The sequence below is a fragment of the Salmo salar genome, chromosome ssa11 (assembly GCF_905237065.1).
Source record: "Salmo salar chromosome ssa11, Ssal_v3.1, whole genome shotgun sequence".
Taxonomy (NCBI): Eukaryota; Metazoa; Chordata; class Actinopteri; order Salmoniformes; family Salmonidae; genus Salmo; species Salmo salar.
This window is the reverse complement of record NC_059452.1, coordinates 29288350-29314546: the sequence shown is the minus strand read 5'-3', so window position 1 is coordinate 29314546 and position 26197 is coordinate 29288350. Positions and strand designations below refer to the sequence as shown.

General features: G+C 47.0%; 1 protein-coding gene across 2 annotated transcripts in view; it reads right to left on the bottom strand.

Moving 5' to 3' along the window:
* The window catches only part of LOC106587580 (alpha-ketoglutarate-dependent dioxygenase FTO), a 162446-nt gene extending 141074 nt beyond the window's left edge, over window positions 1-21372 (bottom strand). For both annotated transcript variants that reach the window (XM_045689310.1, XM_045689311.1), the window contains exon 1: window positions 21244-21372. In XM_045689310.1, coding sequence (XP_045545266.1) covers window positions 21244-21285 — 42 coding nt within the window. In that variant the 5' untranslated portion in view covers window positions 21286-21372. The remainder of the gene's footprint in view (window positions 1-21243) is intronic.
* Between the last annotated feature and the right edge of the window lie 4825 nt (window positions 21373-26197).

Below are 26197 nucleotides of genomic sequence, written 5' to 3'. Positions count from 1 at the left end.
AACAACACCACCATCAACAACAACACCACCACCAAATCATCCCCACCAAACACCAACACCAACACCATCATCACCACCAACAACTACACCACCATCAACTACAACACCACCAAACACCAACAACACCACCAACGACACCCCCACCATCAACTACAACACCACCAAACACCAACAACACCACCCCCACCAACTACAACACCACCAACGACACCCCCACCATCAACTACAACACCAAACACCAACAACACTCCCACCACCAACTACAACACCACCAAACACCAACAACACCACCATCAACAACAACACCACCACCAAATCATCCCCACCAAACACCAACACCAACACCATCATCACCACCAACAACTACACCACCATCAACTACAACACCACCAAACACCAACAACACCACCAACGACACCCCCACCATCAACTACAACACCACCAAACACCAACAACACCACCCCCACCAACTACAACACCACCAACGACACCCCCACCATCAACTACAACACCAAACACCAACAACACTCCCACCACCAACTACAACACCACCAAACACCAACAATTACAACACCACCAAACACCAACAACACCACCATCAACTACAACACCACCAAACACCAACAATTACAACACCACCAAACACCAACAACAACACCATCAACGGTGTAGATCAACTACAACACCATCAAACACTAACAACACCAACAACTACACCAACAACACCACCACCACCAACAACCCCACCAAACACCAACAACACCACCACCAACAACACCAAACACCAACAACTACAACACCACCAAACACCAACAACAACACCATCAACTACAATACCACCAAACACCAACAATTACAACACCACCAAACACCAACAATTACAACACCACCAAACACCAACAACACCACCATCAACTACAACACCACCAAACACCAACAATTACAACACCACCAAACACCAACAACAACACCATCAACGGTGTAGATCAACTACAACACCATCAAACACTAACAACACCAACAACTACACCAACACCACCACCACCACCAACAACACCACCAAACACCAACAACACCACCACCAACAACACCAAACACCAACAACTACAACACCACCAAACACCAACAACAACACCATCAACTACAATACCACCAAACACCCCACCATCAACTACAACACCACCAAACACCAACAACTACAACACCAAACACCAACAACACCACCACCAACTACAACACCACCAAAGACCAACAACACCACCACACACCAACAACACCACCACCAACTACACCACCAACACCACCATCAACATCACCACCACCAACAACACCACCAACATTAACTACAACACCACCAAACACCACCAACTACACCACCAACACCACCATCAACAACACCACCACCACCAACAACACCACCAACATTAACTACAACACCACCAAACACCAACAACTACACCAACAACACCACCACCACCACCAACTACAACACCACCAAACACCAACAACACCACCACCAACTACACCAACAACACCACCACCAACAACACCACCAACATTAACTACAACACCACCAAACACCAACAACTACACCAACAACACCACCACCACCACCAACTACAACACCACCACCACCAAACGCCCCACCACCACCAAACACCAATAACACCACCACCAGCAGCAACACCAACTACAACACCACCAACACCCCCACCATCAACTACAACACCAAACACCAACAACACCACCACCTACACCACCACCACCACCAACTACACCAAAACCACCAAACACCAACAACACCAACAACACCACCATCAACAACACTAACAACAATAACACTAACACAAACAACAACACAAACAGGATGCACATGGGCTTCCAGACAGCCCGGCACTCTAAGTTATTCTATTTAGAGTGGAACAAACAAAAGGAGAGGAAAACTGGTCCACAGACAGAGTGAATCTACAACACAAAACAACATACACTATTCATGGCCAGTCTGTGTTCAAAGGGCCAGGAAGAAGAGCAGAGGAGGAAAACTGACAAACTGACACACATTCATTGGTGTCAAATTCCTGCAGAACCTTCAGGATATTAAACCTGTGTGTGTGTCCAGTGTGGGGGTGTTTCTGTGTGATGTGTGAGCATGAGTAAGGGGGCAGTGTAGGGTGTTTCCTGTGTGTGTAACCAGTGTGTGTTGTTGCTGTATGTATGTGTGTACAAGGCTGGTTGGTAGGCCGTTGCCAACTTGACCTTAGAGCACATTGCCCTGTGCATGCAGGCACACACACACACACACACACACACACACACACACACACACACACACACACACACACACAACTAGGCTGGATAGCACACTGCCTCAGCTCCAATCGCACACAACCGGGCTGTCACGCACATGTCGAATACATCAAGCCACTCAGAAATTCCACAGGAAAAAAAGACAACCCCAGCCCTCTGTAGCAGATGGGCTCTCATTTCCTCCTCTCTTCTCTTGTCTCTCCTCTGCTCTCATCTCCTCCCATCTCCCTGTATATCAGAGCAGTCTCTCTGTCAGTTAGAGATGCTGCTTTTCCACCCAGCATAAGAAACCAGATTACCAATCCCATAAAAACAATGACATGGATGATTTGCTGTAACCATGCCAGTCGTCTGTTCTGAGTGATATATCTGATGCTGCTCTTAATCTCTCTCTGTTGACGGGATTAAAATCCCCTTGGCCAGACTGTTTATCACATAAATAGGGGGTCTGTTCTCTCAGATCTGGACATGAGAAGGAAATCAAACAGCTGGTATTTTTTATTTTTTACACTTAAAATGAGTAGATTAATGTCCAGTGCTTAGATCATTATGGCTCAAAATAACTAAGAAAATAACGTGTCGACATCAGAATTGCTGGTGGTGGTGGAGTAGAGCGTGTTTCCTCTGAGAGGGTGGTTTGTCTGAGGACTACCCCCATGGGTCCAGCATAACCCTGAGGAACCCTGGGTCCCAAAGGACTGGTTTTGACTCGGGTTGCTATGCTGTAACAATCAGAACCAAAGTTAGGGTGGAGGTGGAACCAGACCTCCAGCCAGGAGACGGCGTTCTACTGAGAGCCCTGGGGAGTTTAAACTTTAACAGACAAAAATCCCTCAACCAACCCCAGCCCCCTCTCATCCCCACGATGACGCATTGAGAGTTAGCTGCCTAATAGAGCGCTTTGTTTAGGAAGCAAACAATTGGTACTTGTGTGACACCGATTTCAGAAAATGGTCTCCTCCTGCAAAAGTGACGGTGAATCAGTTTCCTGAAGAACATCAGCCTCAAACAGGGAGACAGGCGAAGACATCAAATGCGCTTCCGCCCCGTTTTCATTTGGCACCCGTTCGCAGAATGTGAGGAGTGGGTGTGGGGCGGCCAGTGGCAAGGAGGATGGCAGGAAGGCCAGGGAGTGCCCACTTCGGACCGGGGGAGGCGAGGGTTGAAGAGAGAGACCAAACGGACAAGGTTCACACCTGAGTCAACAAGCCTGCTGTGAGCAGTAAGGAGCGGGTAGCCGTCGGACCGCCACCCCCCCCGCCCCCTGGACCTCCACCCCCCCAGGCCCTCCACGCTCCAGCCCCCTGGACCTCCACCCCCCAGGCCCTCCACGCCTCAGCCCCTGGACCTCCTCCCCCAGCCCCATGGACCTCCACCCCCCAGGCCCTCCACGCCCCAGCCCCTGGACCTCCACCCCCCAGGCCCTCCACGCCTCAGCCCCTGGACCTCCTCCCCCAGCCCCATCGGACCGCCACCCCCCCGCCCCCTGGACCTCCACCCCCCAGGCCCTCCACGCCCCAGCCCCTGGACCTCCACCCCCCAGGCCCTCCACGCCTCAGCCCCCTGGACCTCCTCCCCCAGCCCCATGGACCTCCACCCCCCAGGCCCTCCACGCCCCAGCCCCTGGACCTCCACTCCCCCAGGCCCTCCACGCCTCAGCCCCTGGACCTCCTCCCCCAGCCCCATCGGACCGCCACCCCCCGCCCCTGGACCTCCACCCCCCAGGCCCTCCACGCCCCAGCCCCTGGACCTCCACCCCCAGATCCTCCACGCCCCAGCCCCCTGGACCTCCACGCCCCAGATCCTCCACGCCCCTGCCCCTGGACCTCCTCCCCCCAGATCCTCCACGCCCCAGCCCCTGGACCTCCACGCCCCAGCCCCTGGACCTCCACGCCCCAGCCCCTGGACCTCCTCCCCCAGATCCTCCACGCCCCAGCCCCCTGGACCTCCACGCCCCAGCCCCTGGACCTCCACGCCCCAGCCCCCTGGACCTCCACGCCCCAGCCCCTGGACCTCCACGCCCCAGCCCCTGGACCTCCACGCCCCAGCCCCACGGACCTCCACACCCCAGGTCCTCCACGCCCCAGCCCCATGGACCTCCATCCCCCAGGCACCTTCACTCCCTCCACCTCGGTGACAAACAGCACGTAGCTACCTCATACACAGGGCATGTCTCTGACTGCTTCGAACCACAGTGAGATCACACATCACCTAGGTGCCATCACACACACTTCCTTGCACACTGACACTGTCCCTCCCCCCCCCAGGCTACATGGTTATTTTAACTGACATTTAGGCCCCGGGACATAATAAGCACTATCCATTCAAAGAAAAGCAAAACTTTAACTGCCTTTTGACATTTTGTTTCCGACAAATCGAGGCATAATGCATTCTCAGAATCCCACACACTGGTCAGCGGTCACTGTAATGGTTATGGAGGTGGATGGGAGGTAAGTGATAAGTGACTGAACAGTGTAATGAATGGTTAACTGATTGGAACATCTGTAGAGTGACCTGAGAACCAGGCCACACAGGGCAGTAATAATGTGTAACCCCACACCCACACACTGGACCAGGAGGTGGGGATGCATATTCATCTGTCTGGTTGGAGAACTAGCTGGTTACATTCTGATCAGGTGGTCACTGCTCATGTAGTAAATAGGTGTCAAATATAGTTTTTCTATTGAATATGTCAAAAAGTATTGCAATAGTGCACAGCTAGAATATGATGAGCCTCGATGCTCCTCCTGCCCAAGAAGAAAAGCTGATCACCAACATGTATCTTCATCTGTGTCCTCCCTCAGCAGCTCAACTCCGTAGTCTCCATCTCACACACACACACACACACACACACACACACACACACACACACAACTATAGACAATCATACTGGTTGATGTTCAGAAAAGTATACACACCCACACACAATGACAAGTACTTTATGGAAGACAGTCAAAGTAGTTTAAACAGCCATTCAATTAGCCCTCTGTTCTCTCTCACAGTGTTAAACCCAATCCGTGACGCAGCCATGGGCAGGTGTAACCCTGTCAGGCGTTAGGAGAAAGCAAAAGAGAGAAAGAAAGAGAGAAAGATGAATCACCCCAAAGTATTTACACATACACCTGGGGTAAGCCTAGACACTGACATCTTGGCACATACAAGGCCTGTCCATTCAAGTGCTTTTCAATGTCCACGTGTCAACATCTATTTCACACTCATCTACACCTAGAAGAAGAAAAAGATGTTTCCATGACCTTTACCCAACGTGTCAATCTGGAGAGGAGAGAGAGTGAGAGAGGGAGAGAGAGAGAGAGGAGACCAGAGCAGATATTTAAGAGGTCTGCCCTACCTTACATAAGCAGAAAAGTAAAGGGTGTTAGCCACTTTGACTTTAATTGTTATTTTGTGGGCAGGCCATAACACTTCCATTAGGATTATGTCGATAGAGAAAGCTTTTTAGTTTTCACCTACAAATGACAACATGGTTTCATGAGGTCAGCTGTTTTCCAGGCAGAATGGACCATTTTAACACTGACACACATTCCCTAGGTATTCAGACACAGGCCAGTTTGTTGGGAGAGAGGTGATGGAACGAGGGACGGAGGGAGGGGAAGGAGAGCATTGATTGAAAGACTGTGATTAGCAGTTTTCAGCAGGGTGCGCTGGGGCCATCAAGTTGTTCTGACAGCCTTGTCGCGTCCTGATGTGGAGTCAAGGAGAAGTCAGTTCTCTCTCTCTCTCTCTCTCTCTCTCTCTCTCTCTCTCTCTCTCTCTCTCTCTCTCTCTCTCTCTCTCTCTCTCTCTCTCTCTCTCTCTCTCTCTCTCTCTCTCTCTCTCTCTCTCTCTCTCTCTCTCTCTCTCTCTCTCTCTCTCTCTCTCTCTCTCTCTCTCTCTCTCTCTCTCTCTCTCTCTCTCTCTCTCTCTCTCTCTCTCTCTCTCTCTCTCTCTCTCTCGCCACACTTCTCTGCCCCGCCACAAAATCAATATGGCTCTGCAAAGTGCAGGCGGCCCGGGGGAGACTGAGGGCTAGAAGCGGGGCCAAGGCGTCCTCCAGGCCTGTCCCACGGGCAGTGTCAAGGACAGACCCAAGCCGGGCTGGGATGGCTGAGGCTGCATGCCCCCCTCTGCCCCCTCCCCTGTGTCCGCTGACGCGCCCATCACTCGGCCTGGAGGACAGGATCGATAAGCAGGTGGAGCGTTAAATACTCTGCCCCAGAGGGTGTCCCGCTGCTGGGGCCCAGCCGGCCAGTACTCAGCCTCCTGCTCCCTCCTCCTGGAGGACGGTCTGTCTGTCTGGTCACACCTGAACTGGATGTTTTGTTCTCAGACTGAGAGACAGAGACTGAAGATCTCTGACAATAAACAGTTCAATAACAGTTAGAGAAACATCTCTGCTGTGGAAGGTAGCAGCATGGCCCACTGGTCACACAATGTAGCTCCTTAACAGGACACAGGTCAACAGAAGTCAGCCACGGGGCCTGGGCCTGCTCAGGGAATTGGTCAGTAAGATACCTAAACACTGTCTCCTCCAGTTAAGACAATACAATGTGTTCATATCTTTATTATGGACAATATCTAAACCATAATAGAGCAAATATCAATAGACTACTTGTTCTAGCTCACTGTCAATAATTGTCCTAATTCTGATAGAGTGAGAGAAACAGATGGGTGATGTTGAGAGGATTTCAGTCATTCCGAGTGTCTGTGTGTGTGAGTGACTGATCACAGTGGAAGTGGCTTGTGTTGCTAATCCAGAAACCAGTGTACGACAGAGTAAAGAGCCAGCTCTGTGTTCCATCCACAGTGTTAACAGCACAAGCTGATCAACCCCTTCAGATGGCAGCTAGTCCCCTTCCCTGTCCTTAAGGATCTAGTCTAGATGATCTGCTGCCTGTCTGCAGCTTCACTGGGGATTAAGATGATTTACAATCCAGATGGAGACTAGGGCTAAATCAGGGTAAAACAGGGCTGATTGTGACATCTGAAATGGCATCGTATTAGCTAGAATCCATTTAGTGAAAAACAAGCATGTTTCCTTTCTATTTCCTTTACTAACCACTATGTACTGGAACAGTATGTTACTAATATCTGAGACTAAAGGGACAGACAAGAACACTTCTTAGTAAGTGATTCAGTGTTGTTACTGAATCCCTACAACAACAGAACAAATGTAACCTATTTGTCTCAACTTAACGATTAAGACTCAGATTGCTATTGAATTACCGGACAGATATTATTTCGGAAAATGTACATGGTTTTTGACTGTCTTCCTGGAGTCCACCACAAGATTAATAGTCTATAATGGCATTAGACAGATCCTAAAATATATGGCAGCAGAAGGCATTTTAGTTTTCTTCTCAAGCCATCCCATCCATTCCTATTCACTGTTTACTTATTTTCCTTCCTTCACTCATTGTGAACCAAGGATAATATTCAACCAGGAATTGAACGTCTTAATCCTCTTTACACTCTTCCTAGTAGCCTGGATGGTGACAGATTAACAGACCGGACGTTTCCAAACCCTGGGGGGACAGCCTGCTGCATGCATGGCTTTAAGTGGACTGGAGGGTTAATATGAAGCCAGTAGAAAAGAAAGCAGTGGTGGTACTGAATATTACTGATGAGCTCCAGGTGAATGGTTGGTACTGATGAGCTCCAGGTGAATGGTTGGTGCTGCCAGGAGAATGGTTGGTGCTGATGAGCTCCAGGTGAGTGGTTGGTACTGATGAGCTCCAGGTGAATGGTTGGTGCGGATGAGCTCCAGCTCCAGGTGAATGGTTGATACTGATGAGCTCCAGGTGAATTGTTGGTACTGATGAGCTCCAGGTGAGTGGTTGGTTCTGATGAGCTCCAGGTGAATGGTTGGTGCTGCCAGGTGAATGGTTGGTGCTGATGAGCTCCAGGTGAGTGGTTGGTACTGATGAGCTCCAGGTGAATGGTTGGTACTGATGAGCTCCAGCTCCAGGTGAATGGTTGATACTGATGAGCTCCAGGTGAATGGTTGGTACTGATGAGCTCCAGGTGAGTGGTTGGTTCTGATGAGCTCCAGGTGAGTGGTTGATACTGATGAGCTCCAGGTGAGTGGTTGGTACTGATGAGCTCCAGGTGAACGGTTGGTACTGATGAGCTCCAGGTGAGCGGTTGATACTGATGAGCTCCAGCTGAATGGTTGGTTCTGATGAACTCCAGGTGAATGGTTGGTACTGATGAGCTCCAGGTGAATGGTTGGTACTGATGAGCTCCAGGTGAATGGTTGGTTCTGATGAGCTCCAGGTGAGTGGTTGATACTGATGAGCTCCAGGTGAATGGTTGGTTCTGATGAGCTCCAGGTGAGTGGTTGATACTGATGAGCTCCAGGTGAATGGTTGGTGCTGATGAGCTCCAGGTGAGTGGTTGGTTCTGATGAGCTCCAGGTGAGTGGTTGGTTCTGATGAGCTCCAGGTGAGTGGTTGGTTCTGATGAGCTCCAGGTGAATGGTTGGTTCTGATGAGCTCCAGGCGAATGGTTGGTGCTGATGAGCTTCGGGGGCATGGTTGGTGCTGATGAGCTTCGGGGGCATGGTTGGTGCTGATGAGCTCCAGGTGAATGGTAGGTTCTGATGAGCTCCAGGCGAATGGTTGGTGCTGATGAGCTCCGGGGGCATGGTTGGTGCTGATGAGCTTCGGGGGCATGGTTGGTGCTGATGAGCTTCGGGGGCATGGTTGGTGCTGATGAGCTCCGGGGGCATGGTTGGTGCTGATGAGCTCCGGGGGCATGGTTGGTGCTGATGAGCTCCGGGGGCATGGTTGGTGCTGATGAGCTCCGGGGGCATGGTTGGTGCTGATGAGCTCCAGGGGAATGGTTGGTGCTGATGAGCTCCAGGGGAATGGTTGGTACTGATGAGCTCCTTCGGAATGGTTGGTACTGATGAGCTCCGGGGGCATGGTTGGTGCTGATGAGCTCGTGACAGTGTGGGTAAGACCCAACTCATTTAGCCTAGCCTGAGACAGAAAGTAAAATGGGACTCGGTCACGTACTAGAAGATGTTGGCTGTTCCCAACTTCCCCCCCACCTCCACCCACACTGGTCTGAGGGAAGAGGGAGATATCACCGTGGTTACTGTTCGCACTCCTGCTAATTATTAGAGCCAATCAGAGAGGTTAACAGGGCGGAGCCTGAGGAGATCATGTTCTGGGGCATTTAACATCTGGCAGAGATGGAGGTGAATACATTAGACACTGGCCTCCTCCAATCCAAATAAAACACTCTTGACATCTGAAGTGTACTTAACAGAGAGGGGAGGGAAGGAGGGAGGGAGGGAGGGGTGTCGGCGAGCCAGCATCCCATATGGTGATGTCCAAGTGCCACCTAGTGAAAACCATGTGGCTCGTCCAGTCAAGTGACGGTCCTCCAGGCTCCAGAGGAGAGGGTGTCTGCCCCAGAAAACAGCCCAGACAGGAGGACCCATCTGGACTGAGACAGCTCTGTCACGGGCCTAGCTACCTATGGCACAGTCCAACACGGTCAACGCTAAGAAAGATCTACTGCCACCAATGCCAAAAATTAGACTAGGGACCCAATATCACTAACCTACTTTGCAAGAACGTGCAAGTCAATTTGCCAAATAAAAAAATCACTATATCCAACTGCTATGATTTTAGGTTATCCAAAGGTTACAATCACATCAACATCAAGGGTGACACTGAGCCATGGATGTTGACGTGGACGATAATTGTGTAAAGCAATGATGTGGGACATAGTTACTGTACATAGTTGACATCATATGGTGTTACTGACCTGTACTTTCTCCAAAACCAATACTTGTCCAGAGTGTGCTCTCTCCATCTCTCTCTCTAGCTATCCATCTCTCTCTCTAACTATCCATCTCTCTCTCTAACTATCCATCTCTCTCTCTCTAGCTATCCATCTCCAGTAGTATGGTGATTGTTTCTAGCCCTGCTGTTGGTCTTGGCTGCTACGCTGTGTTTGTTGTGTTGGAGAAACAGATATGTGTCTATGGCTGTGTTTAGTAGCTATGGGCCATCCCCTCCCATCATTAGTGGAGGTATAAATCACAGCCCCCCCCCGTGCCCAGAGGTGAGAGAGATGAGAGTGGAGGTGAGCCTGAAATAATGCTGATGTCCCCCAGGGTCAGACCTCCATTATGGCCGCTTCAAAAACTATTAATCTGGCTTGTAGTCACTGGCCTAGAAATAATTACTTCATCTAACCTATGTAATACAGCATGACCAGCAGTCCAGTCAGGTCCAATTGGGTGGGGGAGAGAGAGAGGTGGGGGAGAGAGGTTGGGGCAGAGAGGGGAAAGGGGGAGAGAAAGCCACAAATTACAGGCCCGTCTCTGCTACTACTAGGTGACTGATGTACCACTCACCAGCTGGATATGGCCTTTACACTAACACTGATTTACACACACACACACACACACACAGCTCTGGTGAGCCAAGGCACACACACAACATTTAATGTTTTTGCAATGTGGTCACAATATACTCAGCAATCCCTAAACAGGGTCTGACTAAAATAACTTACTAAAAGACAACACCCATTCAACCACTAATCACTAAAGTGAAACAGCCAGGGAACGGAGTCCAGTATATTCACTGTAACCCACCAGAACAACACACCAAATGGAACCCCTGACTTCCTAAGTAGTGCACTACCTCTGATCAGAGCTCTATGGGACCTGGTCAGAAGTAGTGCACTATAGGGTGCCATTTGGGACACAACCAGAGTGTTGTTCTATCTAGTGTGAGGTCGGACAGACGTCCACCTCTCTAACCACTGCTCAACACTGCCACCTAGAGATGTAGGACAAACTGCTAGAGTCATCACCAACACCACACCACTATGACGGTGAAATAAACCACCACAACATCCCACTACACACACACACACCATCAAATTCAGTGCAGTCCGCCTCCATAAATGTCACAGTGAAGTATGGAATGACATGAATAAATACAACAACCATGAGTCTCCAGTCAGTCAGTGGAGGCACGGCTACGTCGCTGGCTGTCACAGATGGCATCCCAGGTGGAGATTTAATTAGTTAGGGTTGAAGTCAGTCTCCCTTGTTGTCTGGGGGTCCTCGCTCGGCACGCGCTACTGTAAACATGTTCTATATCCTAATCAGGTGTCACCGCCACGTTTGATCAGTCTGCTAAAACTTGTCACAAATCCCCGGCAGAGAGAGAGAGGAGGAGGGGGGGGGGAGGAGGAGGGAGGAGGGGGGACAGAGGGAAGGAGCGGGGAGAACAAAAGGAAGGAGCTGTCAGAGGGAGAGAGAGGGGGAGACGGAGGAGAGTTTGCCCATTAGCAGCATTCTCCTTCTCTCTCCTGCTGCCCATAGTGAGGAGTCCCCTGGTGACAGACAGCTCCAGGTCTCTGCTATACAACACAGGGACTTCACTTCTCTTCACCACCGTCAGCACTATACACACTAACACACCTGATCACTAGAACAACCACATACTCCAGCTAAACACTCAAGTAGTAAACTAGTTTCTGTTGTTTACCCAAAAAACTGAGATAAGCCTACAAGCTGCACCCCTTTTTGTTTTCTGCAAACACTTTCAATAGTGGGTCTCTTTCTTTAAAAGCTCCAAATCAGAGACAGACAGCTCCCCTGCAGAATGAGAGGAGACAGCAGGCAGTGGAGTTGGTATAGGAACACACGCACCATTACATACTGTTTACCTTTCATTTATGTTGATATTGAATATATTAGCCGATTGAACCTCCTAAGAACACTGCAGAGTGACAAGCCGGAATCCGTCTTTGCAACTACCATGGCAACGGAGATTACCACAAATAGAAAAAAAATCTAAAACCTCTGAATAGAACGATACATAAATTAATTAAAGGACACAAAAACAAGCAGAGAATTAAAGTTAGAACATCTGTCAGAGACTTAGCTTCCCATCCTAATACCAGTGTTAGAACATTTATACCCTTGAAGTGAATGATCCCTTCTTTAATTGACAGTCAAGGAAAAGTGGTTGCAGCAGCATCCTGTAGCCGCTGATAAGAAAGCTTTCCCCCTCTCCCCCCCAAAAAACAGTTTAAAGAACCTTGGCACTAATCCCTATTGTCATCCCAGTGCAGTGGAAGGACTTACAAATAGCGATAACTCGACAGAGGCTGTCTGTTCCTGAGGAGTTAGGGACAGGGTAGCCGTCGCATGCTGGAGAATCAGTCACTTAGATTAATACAATCCATACGCAGCGTCAGTCAGGCATGACACTAGACTGTCACTGCATTTACATCCCAGTCCATCCCTACCGTTCTATATGACAATGTGTTTAAGAAGGTCCACTCACATCACAAAGAGCCTCCCTCTCTCTCTGTGTGTTGGTGGATAACACTCCCAGTCATATGATGTGTTTCACTGGTGATCCTGGAAACAACAACTTTGCAAAGCTTTGTATCACAATGTTTACATATGGAATGGGTACCACTGTCACTCACACAAGTAGGCCACACACACACACACACACGTGTAGAAAGCGTTGTTTATTGAGATAGGAATATAGTTTTTTTTGCTACAGCTTGCTTTGAGAGCATGTGGGCAGAATACAAAGAGAACAGCTAGACTAAACTGATGAGCTACAGAAGGACTAATCTAACCAAAAACTCCACAGATTATCAAAAACAAACAGCAACATAACTGATCAAACCAGAAATAAAATGATAAGACTATTGTGGCAGAACACAAGGCTAATAGATGGGATCTCAGCCACTGCTGAGCCTCAGTGTTTAGGCTGGACGTCTGTGTGACTCCTCCACATCAGCGGTCCTGAGACAAATGACATTGGCTGCCCTTGACATTACAGGGCCAGGGCACGCATGACACTAGGGCTGACAACTGAACACACACAACACACCCCTAGCTGCCTTGATAAACACACACACACACACATTTACCCCCCACACACACACAGCCCAAAACAGCACTGACACAACCTCTCTCCCTCCACCTCCCTCTCTCTCCATCTCACAGGAGACAACCCTGACTTCAGGTCCTTACCCAGGCAAGTGGATCTGACCTGCTGCCCCCAGTCAGCCTCATCTGAATACACAGAGACAGGAACAGGAGAGGAAGGGAAATCTGCCTATATTATGATGGGAAGAGAGGAGAAGAAGAGAGGAGAGGGGGATGAGATGCCATCAGGGGGCTCTCTTCTTTATGCACGTATGATCATGTGGTTGACAGCACCGGTGGGAAGAATTATGGACTGTTGAACAAAAGGTTGAGGTCTGGCTGGCTGGTGATGGGATGGTACCTGGATGGAGAGGCAGGCAGGCAGCTAGGCAGTGTTGGGCCTGACAGTGGTGGACTTATGACAAGTACCACCGAGCGCGCGCGCACACACACACACACACACACACACACACACACACACACACACACACACACGCGGTACCTCCTCGCCATCCGCTCGCACCAAAGTCTGTCACTCAGAATGGGCCAAGAACGCTGCACGTTAGAGTGAGCGAGGGGGGCGGAGAGAGGGTTGAGGGGGGTTCTGGTCAGAGGTTAAGCACAGAGAAGACAGCAATGAAAGGCAACTGTCATGCACCAGCGCACGCTGAGGAGCGCCTGTCTCATGGAGAACATGCAAAGAAGGAATGCTCTCCGAGTCCTGACAACAGCCCTCCTCCTCACCCCTATTACCATCACTACCCCACACAGTACACACACAGTACACACACAGTACACACACACACAATACACACACATAACTCAGCCCCTCTAAAACAGAGTGGCGGCAATACACCACAGAAGGCAATGCCTGCCTGACAGCATGCCAATCAAACTGATGACCCCTTCTCTAACATACCATACGCATGACTAAAGTTAGCTGGGCTCATGAACAAACACACAGGCTGAGAGAGAATCACTGAAAGATGAAGAGGCTACCTGGCTGGCATCAACAGGTATCATGGAATATCCAAAGAAATGATCCATCAAATGGTCTTGGCTTATTTTAAAATTAAATAAGTACTGTAATATCTGACTTCAGGTAGAGAAAGGTATTTTATGAATGGTGGTTGGTGGGTAAGGCAAGGTAGAGGCAAGGCACTCCAGCTGGCTAGGTTACACTTGGCTCCAGTGATGGGGCGGCGGGGCACTACCATCCCTCTCCCTCCTCAGTCTCCCCTGGGCAGTGTACTACAGTACTACATGCCAGGTACTTTCATTACACACGTTTATGGAAAATATCTTATGATGTACAAATTAACAGTTACAATTTACAGGGCCTTATAAAAGTGGCCTCCTGCAGTTTTTGTGAATGGAGGCTATTGAAGCAGTCATCAGAAGCAGATGTTGGCCAAGTCTAACGTTAGCTAACTGCTAGGTAGCTCAGCTTTATTGGAAAGGTGAGTCATTACAAAGGAAAATAAATTCACAAATAAACAGCAGCACCACCAGCCCTGTAATAGAAATGGAGCAGGTGGATTCATAGGGAGAGCAGGCCTTCTGAGAGCTACAATAGGTAGGCTAACTTTACTGCTATAGGACCAACAGCAAAAAAAAGTTAACCTACATGATGAACGCTAAAGACAGCCTTGAAAGAAGAGACTGCATCTCAAGTGTTGTCTAGTCACTGTCCTTGTGACAGATGGCCTTATTAGGAAAATTAGATTAAATTAGAGGACTGCTGCAGTCTTCTCGTCCTCTCCCTCTCTCATCGTTAGTCTCTGTCTCTCTTTACAGCGTGCCCCCCCCCACCCCCCCTCCACACATACGTACAGATTCAGATGAAAATAATGACCTCCCTAGATTGAAGCCTTGAGTGGCTAATGAACCCCCCTGAGTCCCCTCTGTCTGAGGTGAGCGGGTCATTCCCATGTTTATTTAGTACGGCACCACCACACACACACACACACCACCTATTGATCAGATTGATTATTCCATGTATATCACCGCAGATAGGCCTCTGACTGACTGATGAACTCTGGGTCACACTGAACGTAAACTCATTGACTCTGACAGCTGAGATGATCCATTGTCACAGCAGCTCGTTTGGGAAAATACGCAGACATCAGCAACAATATGCCAATGCTAATATGAACTGCTAGGTAGAGCTGATGATGACATGGGATCTGTCAACGGAGAGGGTCGCCCACAGCTAACAAGCTAACAGCCAGCTCTAAACAAAACCTGGACCTGGTGGGAAATATTACTTCTCAAACTGAGCAACTAGGCCGATTTCTGCTGACAATCCAGTAAGGTATTACTTCAAAGAAAATCCTGAATAAATGTACCATTTGTCAATAGTAATAAAGTATGAATAAAGTAACTATGTAGAAGACACTAAATCTTTGTTCATCTGCCGGATGAGTTGAACAGAACATCCTCTGTTATATGTTCATCCTTAGTGTTTTCAACATACACTAAAACCCAAGCCCTTTAGCCAAACCGTGTGGATGGATGTGCTGTGTAAAGTGTCATCTATCATATGGCTGCTGTGATGGCTAACATCAGGAGAGGAACCTAGGCTATGTCCCAGTGTGCATCCAAAATGGCATCATATTCCGTACATAGCGCACTACATTTTATCAGGGCCATGGTCAAAAGTAGTGCACTACATAGGGAATAGGGTGGCATTTGGGATAAATCCTCAAGCTGGTTTTTCCCTCTGGATGTTTAGTAGGATCACAGATGCTCTTAAACACATACATGTCCGTGGGCCCTGGCAGCTAGGGGCGGCTGTAGACATAGGACCTGAGACACCACAGAGAGAGCAGCCAGGCCGGGCTGTAAAAGTTGATATCCACCCAGATGCAAACCAAATGTAGACATCATGAACCTTTAAATTGTCCTACATTTAAAACAGACCACTATAAAGGGGGTAAGGATAAGAGAAGAGACCTGTATGTAGACACACATCGAGATCACTACACATGAAGAGCCATATTATATACTGCACTGTGTGGCTGTTGACAGGGATGTAGGACTACTTACTGAGAAACCATATTTCAGATAGAAACAGTTTATAGTGTATCTAACTCCCAGAAAAGGGTACGATAGCTGGTTCCGTGTCAGTGCCATTACTGCAAATAAAATGTGCTATAAATTTGCTCTTTGTTGCCAAGAGATCAAAGAAACCCTGTAGCTGGCAAAAACAATGGGAAAAACAATAGCAACCCAAGTCCTTCTTCCATCACTGACACATTGCCACGGCCAGGCATGTGGCTTAAAGGCTGTAGTGTTGGGTTGGGTTTACCAAGCTGATCTGTAAACAACACAAAAACAGCCCAGATATATCCAGGCTAAGCTCCAATAACTAAGACAAGGTATAAAGAGGTAAAGAAGGGGGGGTGCTTATAGCCACAGACTAATCAACCCTCCTCGTCGTTCTCATATCGGATCAATGAACTACCCGGGGCCTTGGGCCCACTGCCACACCACCGCACAGGCACTACATTACACACAAAACTTCATATTCATTCATTGATTTACTTTTCAGAATAGTATATCATTGAACTCCAATGGGACTAAAAACAGAGGCTGGGGATGAGGTCAAGCCCACTTGCATGGATAGATGTTTGCACAATATTGATGGCCCAAGCAGAAATAAATGACTAAATATCCCGATCGATACCTAGTTTCCCTAGCCGGGCCTGTGCGACAGCAGATACATAAATACATCTTTATGGCTACAGGAATGGTCCCTAATGAAGAGTGGATAAATGCTCCCCTGAAGGTAAACTCTTTGATTAGCTGAGGCCAGAGGTGACGCCCGGTGGGGGAGGGCAGAGGCGATATGCTGACATGGAAATGCCATACCTTCCATTGACTGAGGAGTCTAATGGTTAAGAGGGGCTAAGTTACTGAGGGGGCAACCAGGATATGACAGGTCACAAGCCTTGAGCAGCTCGTTCTGTGCTACCTGACCTCCTATCCATTTGTAATGGTAATAGCATGGATCAGCAGCATTCTCAATCATACTCATAGTCAATAACGCACATATTGTTTCAATTCTACATGTAGCCTAGCTCTGTTTTGACTGTATCACTGGGCTGGAGAGGATACTGTTGAAACAAATCCTCTGCATTTCATCTCCAGCCACCTCAAGCACGAAGGCCCTAGCTGTCAGTGGTTAAGACGTATGAAAGAGGGGACATGAGACTGTAATCAGGCCAGACCATCGTCATCATCATCATCATCATCAGGAGCAGCAGTACTGGGCTCCAGCTCTCTGTCTCCCTCATGGTGAAGAGACAGTGGTGCTGATGACACTAGATAGAGGATCTGGATGGAGCTGCCTGCTCTTATTTACAGCACAGCTCAATTACCAAGGACAACACCAAGCAGGCTCATCACTCAGCTTTCCCTTCACTGCTCCACAGTGACCAACAGGGCCATAAAGAGGGAGGAAGCAGATCATTCCCTGCTCCTTAATTAAATGAGAGCAAAGCTGTTGACTTAATTTCCCTTCTCTCTGTAAGCAGACCCTCCTCTTCCTCACCCTCAACAAAGCAGTCCCCCACCCACATTGAGCTGGCCAGCCCTCCAACCAATGAAGACCTCCCGGTCATCATCCCTGCTCAGCCCAAAATCAACAGCTGGATAAACAACCTCCACGGTGGGTTAGTGCCGGTCCCCATGCAGTCACAAGAGGCCGAGGGCCGGGGGGCTCCAGGGGGCCGAGTCAGGAGCCGGATCGACACCTCAACAGCGATAAGTAATTCTGTGTTGGATTAGCAGCATGATGGCCTGATCAATACAGGGTGATACACTCAGGCCATTAGGAATGCAGGGAGGAAATGGCCCCCTCTGGTAATAAAGCAGGCCTTATGTCTGGCTGTTCCTTCATCAGATCTCTCCATTAGTGTAATGGTACTATTATCAGCCACAGCAAAAGACATATTTTACCAGGGAACCTTTTTTCAGCCGGACTGACCGGGCCCTGCTGGAGGGGGTCTGACGGAGTCAGGGAGGGAGAGCCATGCAGTGAGGAGTGGAGAAATGTACTCTCTCTCTCTCTCTCTCTCTCTCTCATTCCTTCCCCAGGCCCGGATGTAAATCTCCAGCAGCCTACTTCTATGTTCCCTGCCCGGCTCCTAATGCTCCTTACATATTCCTAAGCGTGTTTTATGTCAGCTCCCAACACTATTTCTCCATTATTGGCTCATTAATAGAACTAGCAGTGTGTTAGCGGTGGGTAAGAGGGGGGGGAAGATGGCCGCCGGAGCAGGGGAAAGGTGCTGCATGTGCTGAATGTGACACCCCCTCATGCTAAAACCACCCAGAGCTGACATGACAGCACACCCGGCATTAGTCGCCATAAATCGTTACCTTAACACTAATTCACCAGGTAACATTTTGTGGGGGGATTGATTAACCATGTCTGGATGTGTGGCCACATAATCAGCTTTTACCTCTCTAGTTGTTCATTTAACAGAATTGCCAAGGGAAACACAAAACATTTTAATGAGTGTTGAGGAATGAAATACCCTAAACAGCTTGCACTAGCTGCCACAACCAGAGGAAACCAATGAGGCCGATCTGAGCAATGTTCTGGGCTCAGCCAGGACCTCAGCACAACATCTGGTGAACCTATGTGGTCATTACTTAGCCTGACATTCCCCTGAAATATATTTCCACTTTTTCTCTTTTCTATTTTCAATCAACACTTTATACACGTCATCACATAGACAGCAGCGATCGTCAAAGACAACGTCAAAGACAACGTCAAGGAAGTAGGTTGCGGGTCAATTCCATTTATACTCAGTTTACGCAGGACGTGTATATAAAAATGCATATACCTTTATTTCTAAAATAATAGACATGTTTCAAACCATGAATTTCCTTTACAATAACCTGCTGGCATTAGTGAATAAACATGTTATTGATCACAGTATATTACAAGCAGGCCTATTAGTTATGGCTTTTAGGTGATGAGACAGACAAACATGAGACAGTAGTGCTCTCAGAATCATGGGTAATCCATGATTGTCCTGCACATGGTATTGGATGTGGTTAAATTGAGAGACTACCTTTATAAAACAGGTTGGGAGTTATGTTCAGTAGGCTTTCATGACAAATAGCTTGCCTTCACTAAACTAGCAAAATGACAGGGGGAAACAACTCACTGACTGAGTCTAACTGCAAACACACTCACTTATGAGACTACAGTTATATCCCCAGTTATTACATATGATGATAAACTGAACCACTGCACTGTGTCCCTGCCCTATAACAAGCCACTGGGATTAATGCAGCTCCTCTAATTTGGGACTGTTCTGTGGTTTTCCAGCCATTTTACCATTACAATACCCCGTCCTCGTTCCTCAATCATCCTTTATTATTTGTCTAAAAGAGGAAGCAGAACCATTAGCTAGGTCTGAGTCTGCTCTCTCTGTGTGTGTGTGTGCTCTATGCTGCCTGCACCCACCTGGGGGCCAGCTGGAAAGCGCTCTCATCTGGTCATCATGGCCGCTCTCTCAGCTCTTCATAAACAGGAGGAACCACGTCCTACATAGTTTCTGTGCTGTCAGACATGATCCAAACACATGTGCCATGGCAGACTGTGGTGAGGCCAAGGCTGGGAGCTGCTGGGACTGACTGACTTGGAGAGAGCAGACCTGGGTTCAAATACTATTTGAAATTATTCAAAAACTTTGAGTCATTGCTCTAGCCTGCCTAGAGTGCCAGATGGGTGGGGCTTGCAGTGTTAGGACTATTATATTGGTCCAGTAAGCCAGTCAAGCTCAATCACAGATAAAGTGTTTGAAACGATTTTGAATGGATGGGCCCAGCAGTAGGGGGTAGCTAAGGAGGTCTGGATGAACCTGAGCAGAGCAGTCTGCATGGGCCCAGCAGTAGGGGGTAGCTAAGGAGGTCTGGATGAACCTGAGCAGAGCAGTCTGCATGGGCCCAGCAGTAGGGGGTAGCTAAGGAGGTCTGGATGAGCCTGAGCAGAGCAGTCTGCATGGGCCCAGCAGTAGGGGGTAGCTAAGGAGGTCTGGATGAGCCTGAGCAGAGCAGTCTGCATGGGCCCAGCAGTAGGGGGTAGCTAAGGAGGTCTGGATGAGCCTGAGCAGAGCAGTCTGCATGGGCCCAGCAGTAGGGGGTAGCTAAGGAGGTCTGGAGAACAGAACAGCCTTTACTTTTCCTCTATTTCTTTCCATCTAGTTACACAACCACAGCACATCCAGACCAGACCACAGCACCCCTAATCACAGCAGGCCTCTTCGGCAGTGGGGTCTGCTACCTACTATAAAGCCTGGGTATGCCCAAAATGTCACACCTTTACTTTGATCAACTATTTCATTCTCAATCACATGTTTACACAAACGCTAGTCAATGCGGTTACTATTCATTGTTTTGAACAGCATCCCAGGACAATCCAGCAGCCATCATAGTCCTTTGCGTTTGAGAGATGAACCTATAATTATTACCTGCAATAGAATTGTACCACTCGCACACAGCCAGAAGCTGCTCTCCTCCAACTCACAGGATAGTTTAAGAACACACTGCAGTCACTCACGCCCCCCATACAATTATGGAGCAAGATTATTCTGATTTTGAGGGAGTCTGACTTGAAAACATTGAAAATCTAAAATATAGGGGACTTTTACCATGCAACGTGTCTAAATCAATATTCAAGCCTTCATAGCGATCCAATCAGTTTATTGTAGCACAGTCTACACCCATGTCTAAACTGTAATACTGAAAGCAAAAACAGTGTAGGCCTATCTGTAACGATAAAGCTGTTAATAACAGCGATGCTCCATTGTAGGTGAATGAAGAGGAAACCACAATAAAGCCAGAAATCATGCAGGCTGATGTGTAGCTACATAGACAACTGCAGCTTTCCAGCCTTCAAAATGACCCAAGCATCACCGCATTTGGAACATAAAGTTCTGAGAGAACGAGTCCACTGTGTGTTTGCCAGAGCTAAGGGAGAATAACGCTATGAATACCTTTCTTCTCTTCTCGCTCTCATTGCCACCCGATCGTTTCATGTTTCCTAGAGTTGTGTTTACACACCCGCTTTCACTCAGCTCATCTTGGTAGTTGTAGTTCCAACAGATGAATTACAATAAAACTATAGCTCTATTAAATAAACAGGGCATATAAAATGAACGGGTGCCTGTAATAATAATCTAGCTACAAAGACGGGCTATGAAAGAATACCTTTCTGATCACAATCTAGCATTTATTTGCTTCGAATGAAAATGGAAAACTTCATATCCCGAAGCACGGAACAGAGGAAATACGTTAAAGCGTAATTTGACTCAGCCGGATGGGGATTCTTGCTGCGTCGTGGGCACAGCGGCTACAATAATACTAGATCTTGAAATCATATATAACCCCTACCATCCTTACAATAACGTTGAGATAATTGTATAAATCTGGTAAATCTCGCAGCTGCTCTTTTGATGTCGATGAGCGCGTTCAATCTAAAATGCAAACAAGTACTTTAGCGATTCAACATGGCAAAACAATGGTTTAAAACACAAAATACTACAGCACGTGGATCAAATAAAAACGAATAAAGTAGCTGAAATAATAATAAGGTAAACGTCAATGAAATGTATTTCCACATGTTGTGACATTGTCACTTGTATATTTTCGAATAGGCCTAGCCAATACATTACAATGAGATTTTAGAAGAAATAGCAAAAAGTTTGGGCAGTTTGAACTTTCTTTTTTGCTGCTTGGGTTTTTTCTTGTGTAGCCTAAATCAAAAGCAGCATTTTGTAACTTGTGTAAAAATAGTAATCATGCTTTGAACATGCTCCAAGACTCCAACACTGCCAAGACTCTTTCAACTCTTACATCTCAAATCCAGGTGCTTTACTGCAAAAAGGTATTGGCTGCCTCGACATAGACAGACACACAACACATTCTACTCACCACCAATTGTGAAAGCAAACCATAAGCATGCTATTTACAGTATGGGAGCATTTATGTATGGTATCACATGCAGACAAAATGCCCTCTACCTTGGGTTCAACCAAATACCTCGTAACATACTGTGAATAGTGTTGAAATGTGCTCTGTCTGTTATTCCTATCAAAGACAGTGCATGCTTCACACACAAACACACACACAGGGGGGGTGGGGGGGGGGGGGACTGCAAGGTTGGAAACACCTGCTTTGTATTACCATTACAGACTTTGATCAGTGTCTTCATTAGTTTCCTTTGTAATCTCTTTCCTTTTATGGTAGAGCTGAACTAAGTGAACTGGGCACACTGATTTAACACATGTTCCATTCACCTGTCTTGTAAAAAGCTCAAAAGCTCTCCTGCTTTCAAATGTGTTGGTGTCTCTGGCATCCTTTGGCAATAAGCATAAAAGGGTTCTTTTCATTCCTATTTATAACCTACATTTTCTCTCTATCCCTGTTCTCTTCAGAAGAAAATCTGTATGAAAAATATATTTGGAAACACTGACAAAACTGGATCCACGTGCATATTAGAACATAAACATATGGGGGCATATAGGAAGGTTTAGGACAGAGCTAATAGAGAGAACATTTGTTAAATATGTTATAAATATCCCTTTTAACTGGTAATGTCCCAAACCCCTGTCTTTCCCCCATCAACCCAATCCATCATTATGTTCCTCATGTGTGTTAAACTACCTTTCACATACTACCCCTGTCAATCATATCTCTGGATGAAAAACATTTCACACACAAGCAGAAGGGAACTCTGATTCCGTGTCTCATTTTTCCTTGTCAGGTTGTGTGTGTGTGTGTGTGTGTGTGTGTGTGTGTGTGTGTGTGTGTGTGTGTGTGTGTGTGTGTGTGTGTGTGTGTCACATATTTCTCTGTCAGATTGTCTGGAACAGCACAGCGGGGGCACTGGAACTGATCCTAATGCTCAGGTCCTTCATTGTAAAACAGACAATTTACAACCTCCCAACAATAACGGTCATTTGTCATGTAGCCAATCAGGCTATTTACTCCCCACCTCTCCTCTGATGTCCATCTCCTCTGTACACTCTCAGCTGTGGTAGAAAAAAACTGAAAACTAACTTTGAACTCCTGTACCTCATCATATATCCCTGTTTCTTTCTATGGTCTGGCCGATATGCTCACGATGGGATGGGGAATGTTTTCTGTTATTGCACATTGCATCAGCTCTGGACGACCCCTTTGACAAGGCTTCTTTTAGTGATATAATGAGTGTATAAAAAAGCTGGGTAGAAATCAAAGGTGAAGGAAAGTGCGGTGCCAGAAATGTTAGTTGAGCACATTAAAGGAAGGAAGACAGAGACCATTGTGTGCTGTCTGTATTAAAACCAGAACTACCAACCCTAAAGCCCCTGCAGTCAGCTCTCCCTATGTCTCCCCATGCCTCAAACTATAATTTGGTCTGAAAAATCACAAATATACTTCAGTAGAGACAGGCTCCTTTGTGAATAATGATGTTTCCTCTGTGGAGTTTTATATTGGGCCACCTACATGTTATTATTGCATTATCAAATTGTCCTTGGTTTCTAGAAAAAAGGCAGGAACAAAAAACAACTGTAAAAACTGCAAACAATATACATCCTGCGTTGTCCAGACTCCTGTACCATACGTGAACCTCACTCAAGGTACTCTTAGGTATTGCAAACGGCATATTTCCCCACCACAACCTCCTGCCAGTAACTATCCTTAAGCATATTGTGGTGCATCCAGTATCCATAAAGTAGAGAGTGGTTTTTGATTTGTATTTGTATTGAATGAGCATATGGAGCAAGTATGTGCCTTCCCTGTCAATGATAAGCCTTAGGAAACTGCTATTTGTCAGTGCTATAAAGCAGATTGCTGCCCAGTGGTTTCAATTAACATCAAAGGACTCTTCACAGGCAGTAATAGTTATATCAAAACCTGAAATGTATTATTTAGGTTCCGCGCGGGAGTCCTCCAAAAGATTATGTCCCCTTTCAAAATACATTTTCTTTTCTTGCTGATTTTTTACATTCCGCCCTTTTCTATTGCTTTTTTCTCGTCTTTGAAGCAACCCCACATCACCCCTAGACAATCCCTTTGTAGCACTAGGGTACCTGGCTGGCTCTGACAGGGTGGCCTATTAGTTGGGTTACGTGTGTACATGAACAATACAGCGTCTGCGGCATACATTAAAAAGGGCATGTGGTATTGCGCTCGAAATTTGAAAGATCGGTAGCTAGTGTAGATAACGTGAAAGAAGATGGAGATATGGTATAGAGCGGAGGAAATATCTTCAGGCCATGTCCTCAATATAATTCATGAGTTTATCCATGTTGACTCCATCACATTCACCACACAGTTGACCTGTGTTGACCAATCCAGGACATTTAGGAAAATTCTCATATTTCTGCTTCATATTAGAACAGTCATGTAAGAATAGGTCTACACAGAGCCATGTGTTTAGAGAAATGAATGCATACATTTTAATACATGGCTCTGGGCTTACGTATACCTCGTCCACTATTTTACTTTGCTCTACCAATAATACCACAGCTTCTGTTTCTTATGCATATTGAAAGGGAAAGGGCATCATTAAGTCCATGCCAGTAGCTGGCATTTATCTACCCTCTTTTCTTCATCATCATATAAATGAGAATGATGCTTGAACCCCTAAAGGGAGCTGTGAGAGGTTATAACTAAAGCTTTTCTCTTTGAATGCTTCGGTGGCCCTTCGTTAGCTGGTATGGTGTTAAAACCATCACTAACCTCTTGGCCAGGGCTTAAAGTGAAGGCAGGGCCCTATAAAAATGATTCACAAAGTACATACACCATTCAATACATGTTGATTAAGCCTCTATAAATGATCACATAGTGCCCGCAGGAAAAAGCGCCATGGTTAGTGAACAGAGAGAGCGTGCAGCCCTAGTCTAAGATGTGGTACACTTCCCTGGCCGGGATCATTTCCAGACACCCGTACAGAGGAAGGGAAGCACTCTGCTATTGCTATGATTTGAATACCATAATCACTGAACAGTTTTATAGGAAACCCATTAAAAAGTGAGGTTTGACATACAATAGAGCCCCTGTTTAAATCTCACGCACAATGTCAGGCTGAAAGACATTATAAAAATGGATATATACGGAAGCATAGCTAGCTACATCCTCTGTGTGTGTGTGTGTGTGTGTGTGTGTGTGTGTGTGTGTCCTTGTCTTGTGCTCTCTCATCTTGGGAGGAAATCTTTTTTGGGGGACAGAAGATGACTCCTTTTTTGGAGGGATATGTGTAGGCCTACTTTATCACTCACAGCCAACCTGGTGCCTAGGCCTAATCCTGCGTTTGTTCAGTCTGACACAAATCACTGTCTGAGATTGAGCTTCACTCTAATAAAGATGTCTGTGTAAAATATTCTAATTATAATACATAGGATATAGAAAATATAAGAATTTAATGAAAACCAAATGAGGTCCAATGAGGTGGACACAATGTCCTGACGTGACCCTTAACCTCACCTGTTCCTAACTGTGTTAATAAAGCGCCAACCTTCCTCATCATCACTCCCATTACCCATAGAGTTATAGCCTCCACGCAGATCAAACAGACCATAAGTGAACAATGGCTGAAATTGCATATTAATATGATATGTAAAAGTTCAACAGATATTGGGAGTGATCCCTTTGAAGGGGACTGTTTAACATTAGGGTATTTTTAATAGCGCTTTTCTAGTCTTTAATGTGCATGTTTTCCCCCTGAGTCAGGCAGTCACTGGGACCAGGTTTGGGTCTTATTGGTGGTTCTCTATTTTAGGACATGCTGCTCAGAGTGTCTTGGTATGCTTAGAGATCAGTCATAGCATAGGCATACAGAAAGGTTGACTTGTAGCAAGACGTCTTCTAATGCTGTGAATCCTTGTTTGTAGATTATGTCACAGATGTAGGATCTTAGTTTGGCCACCCTGTTGTAGGAGAACTTTCCTGCAATGCAGGACA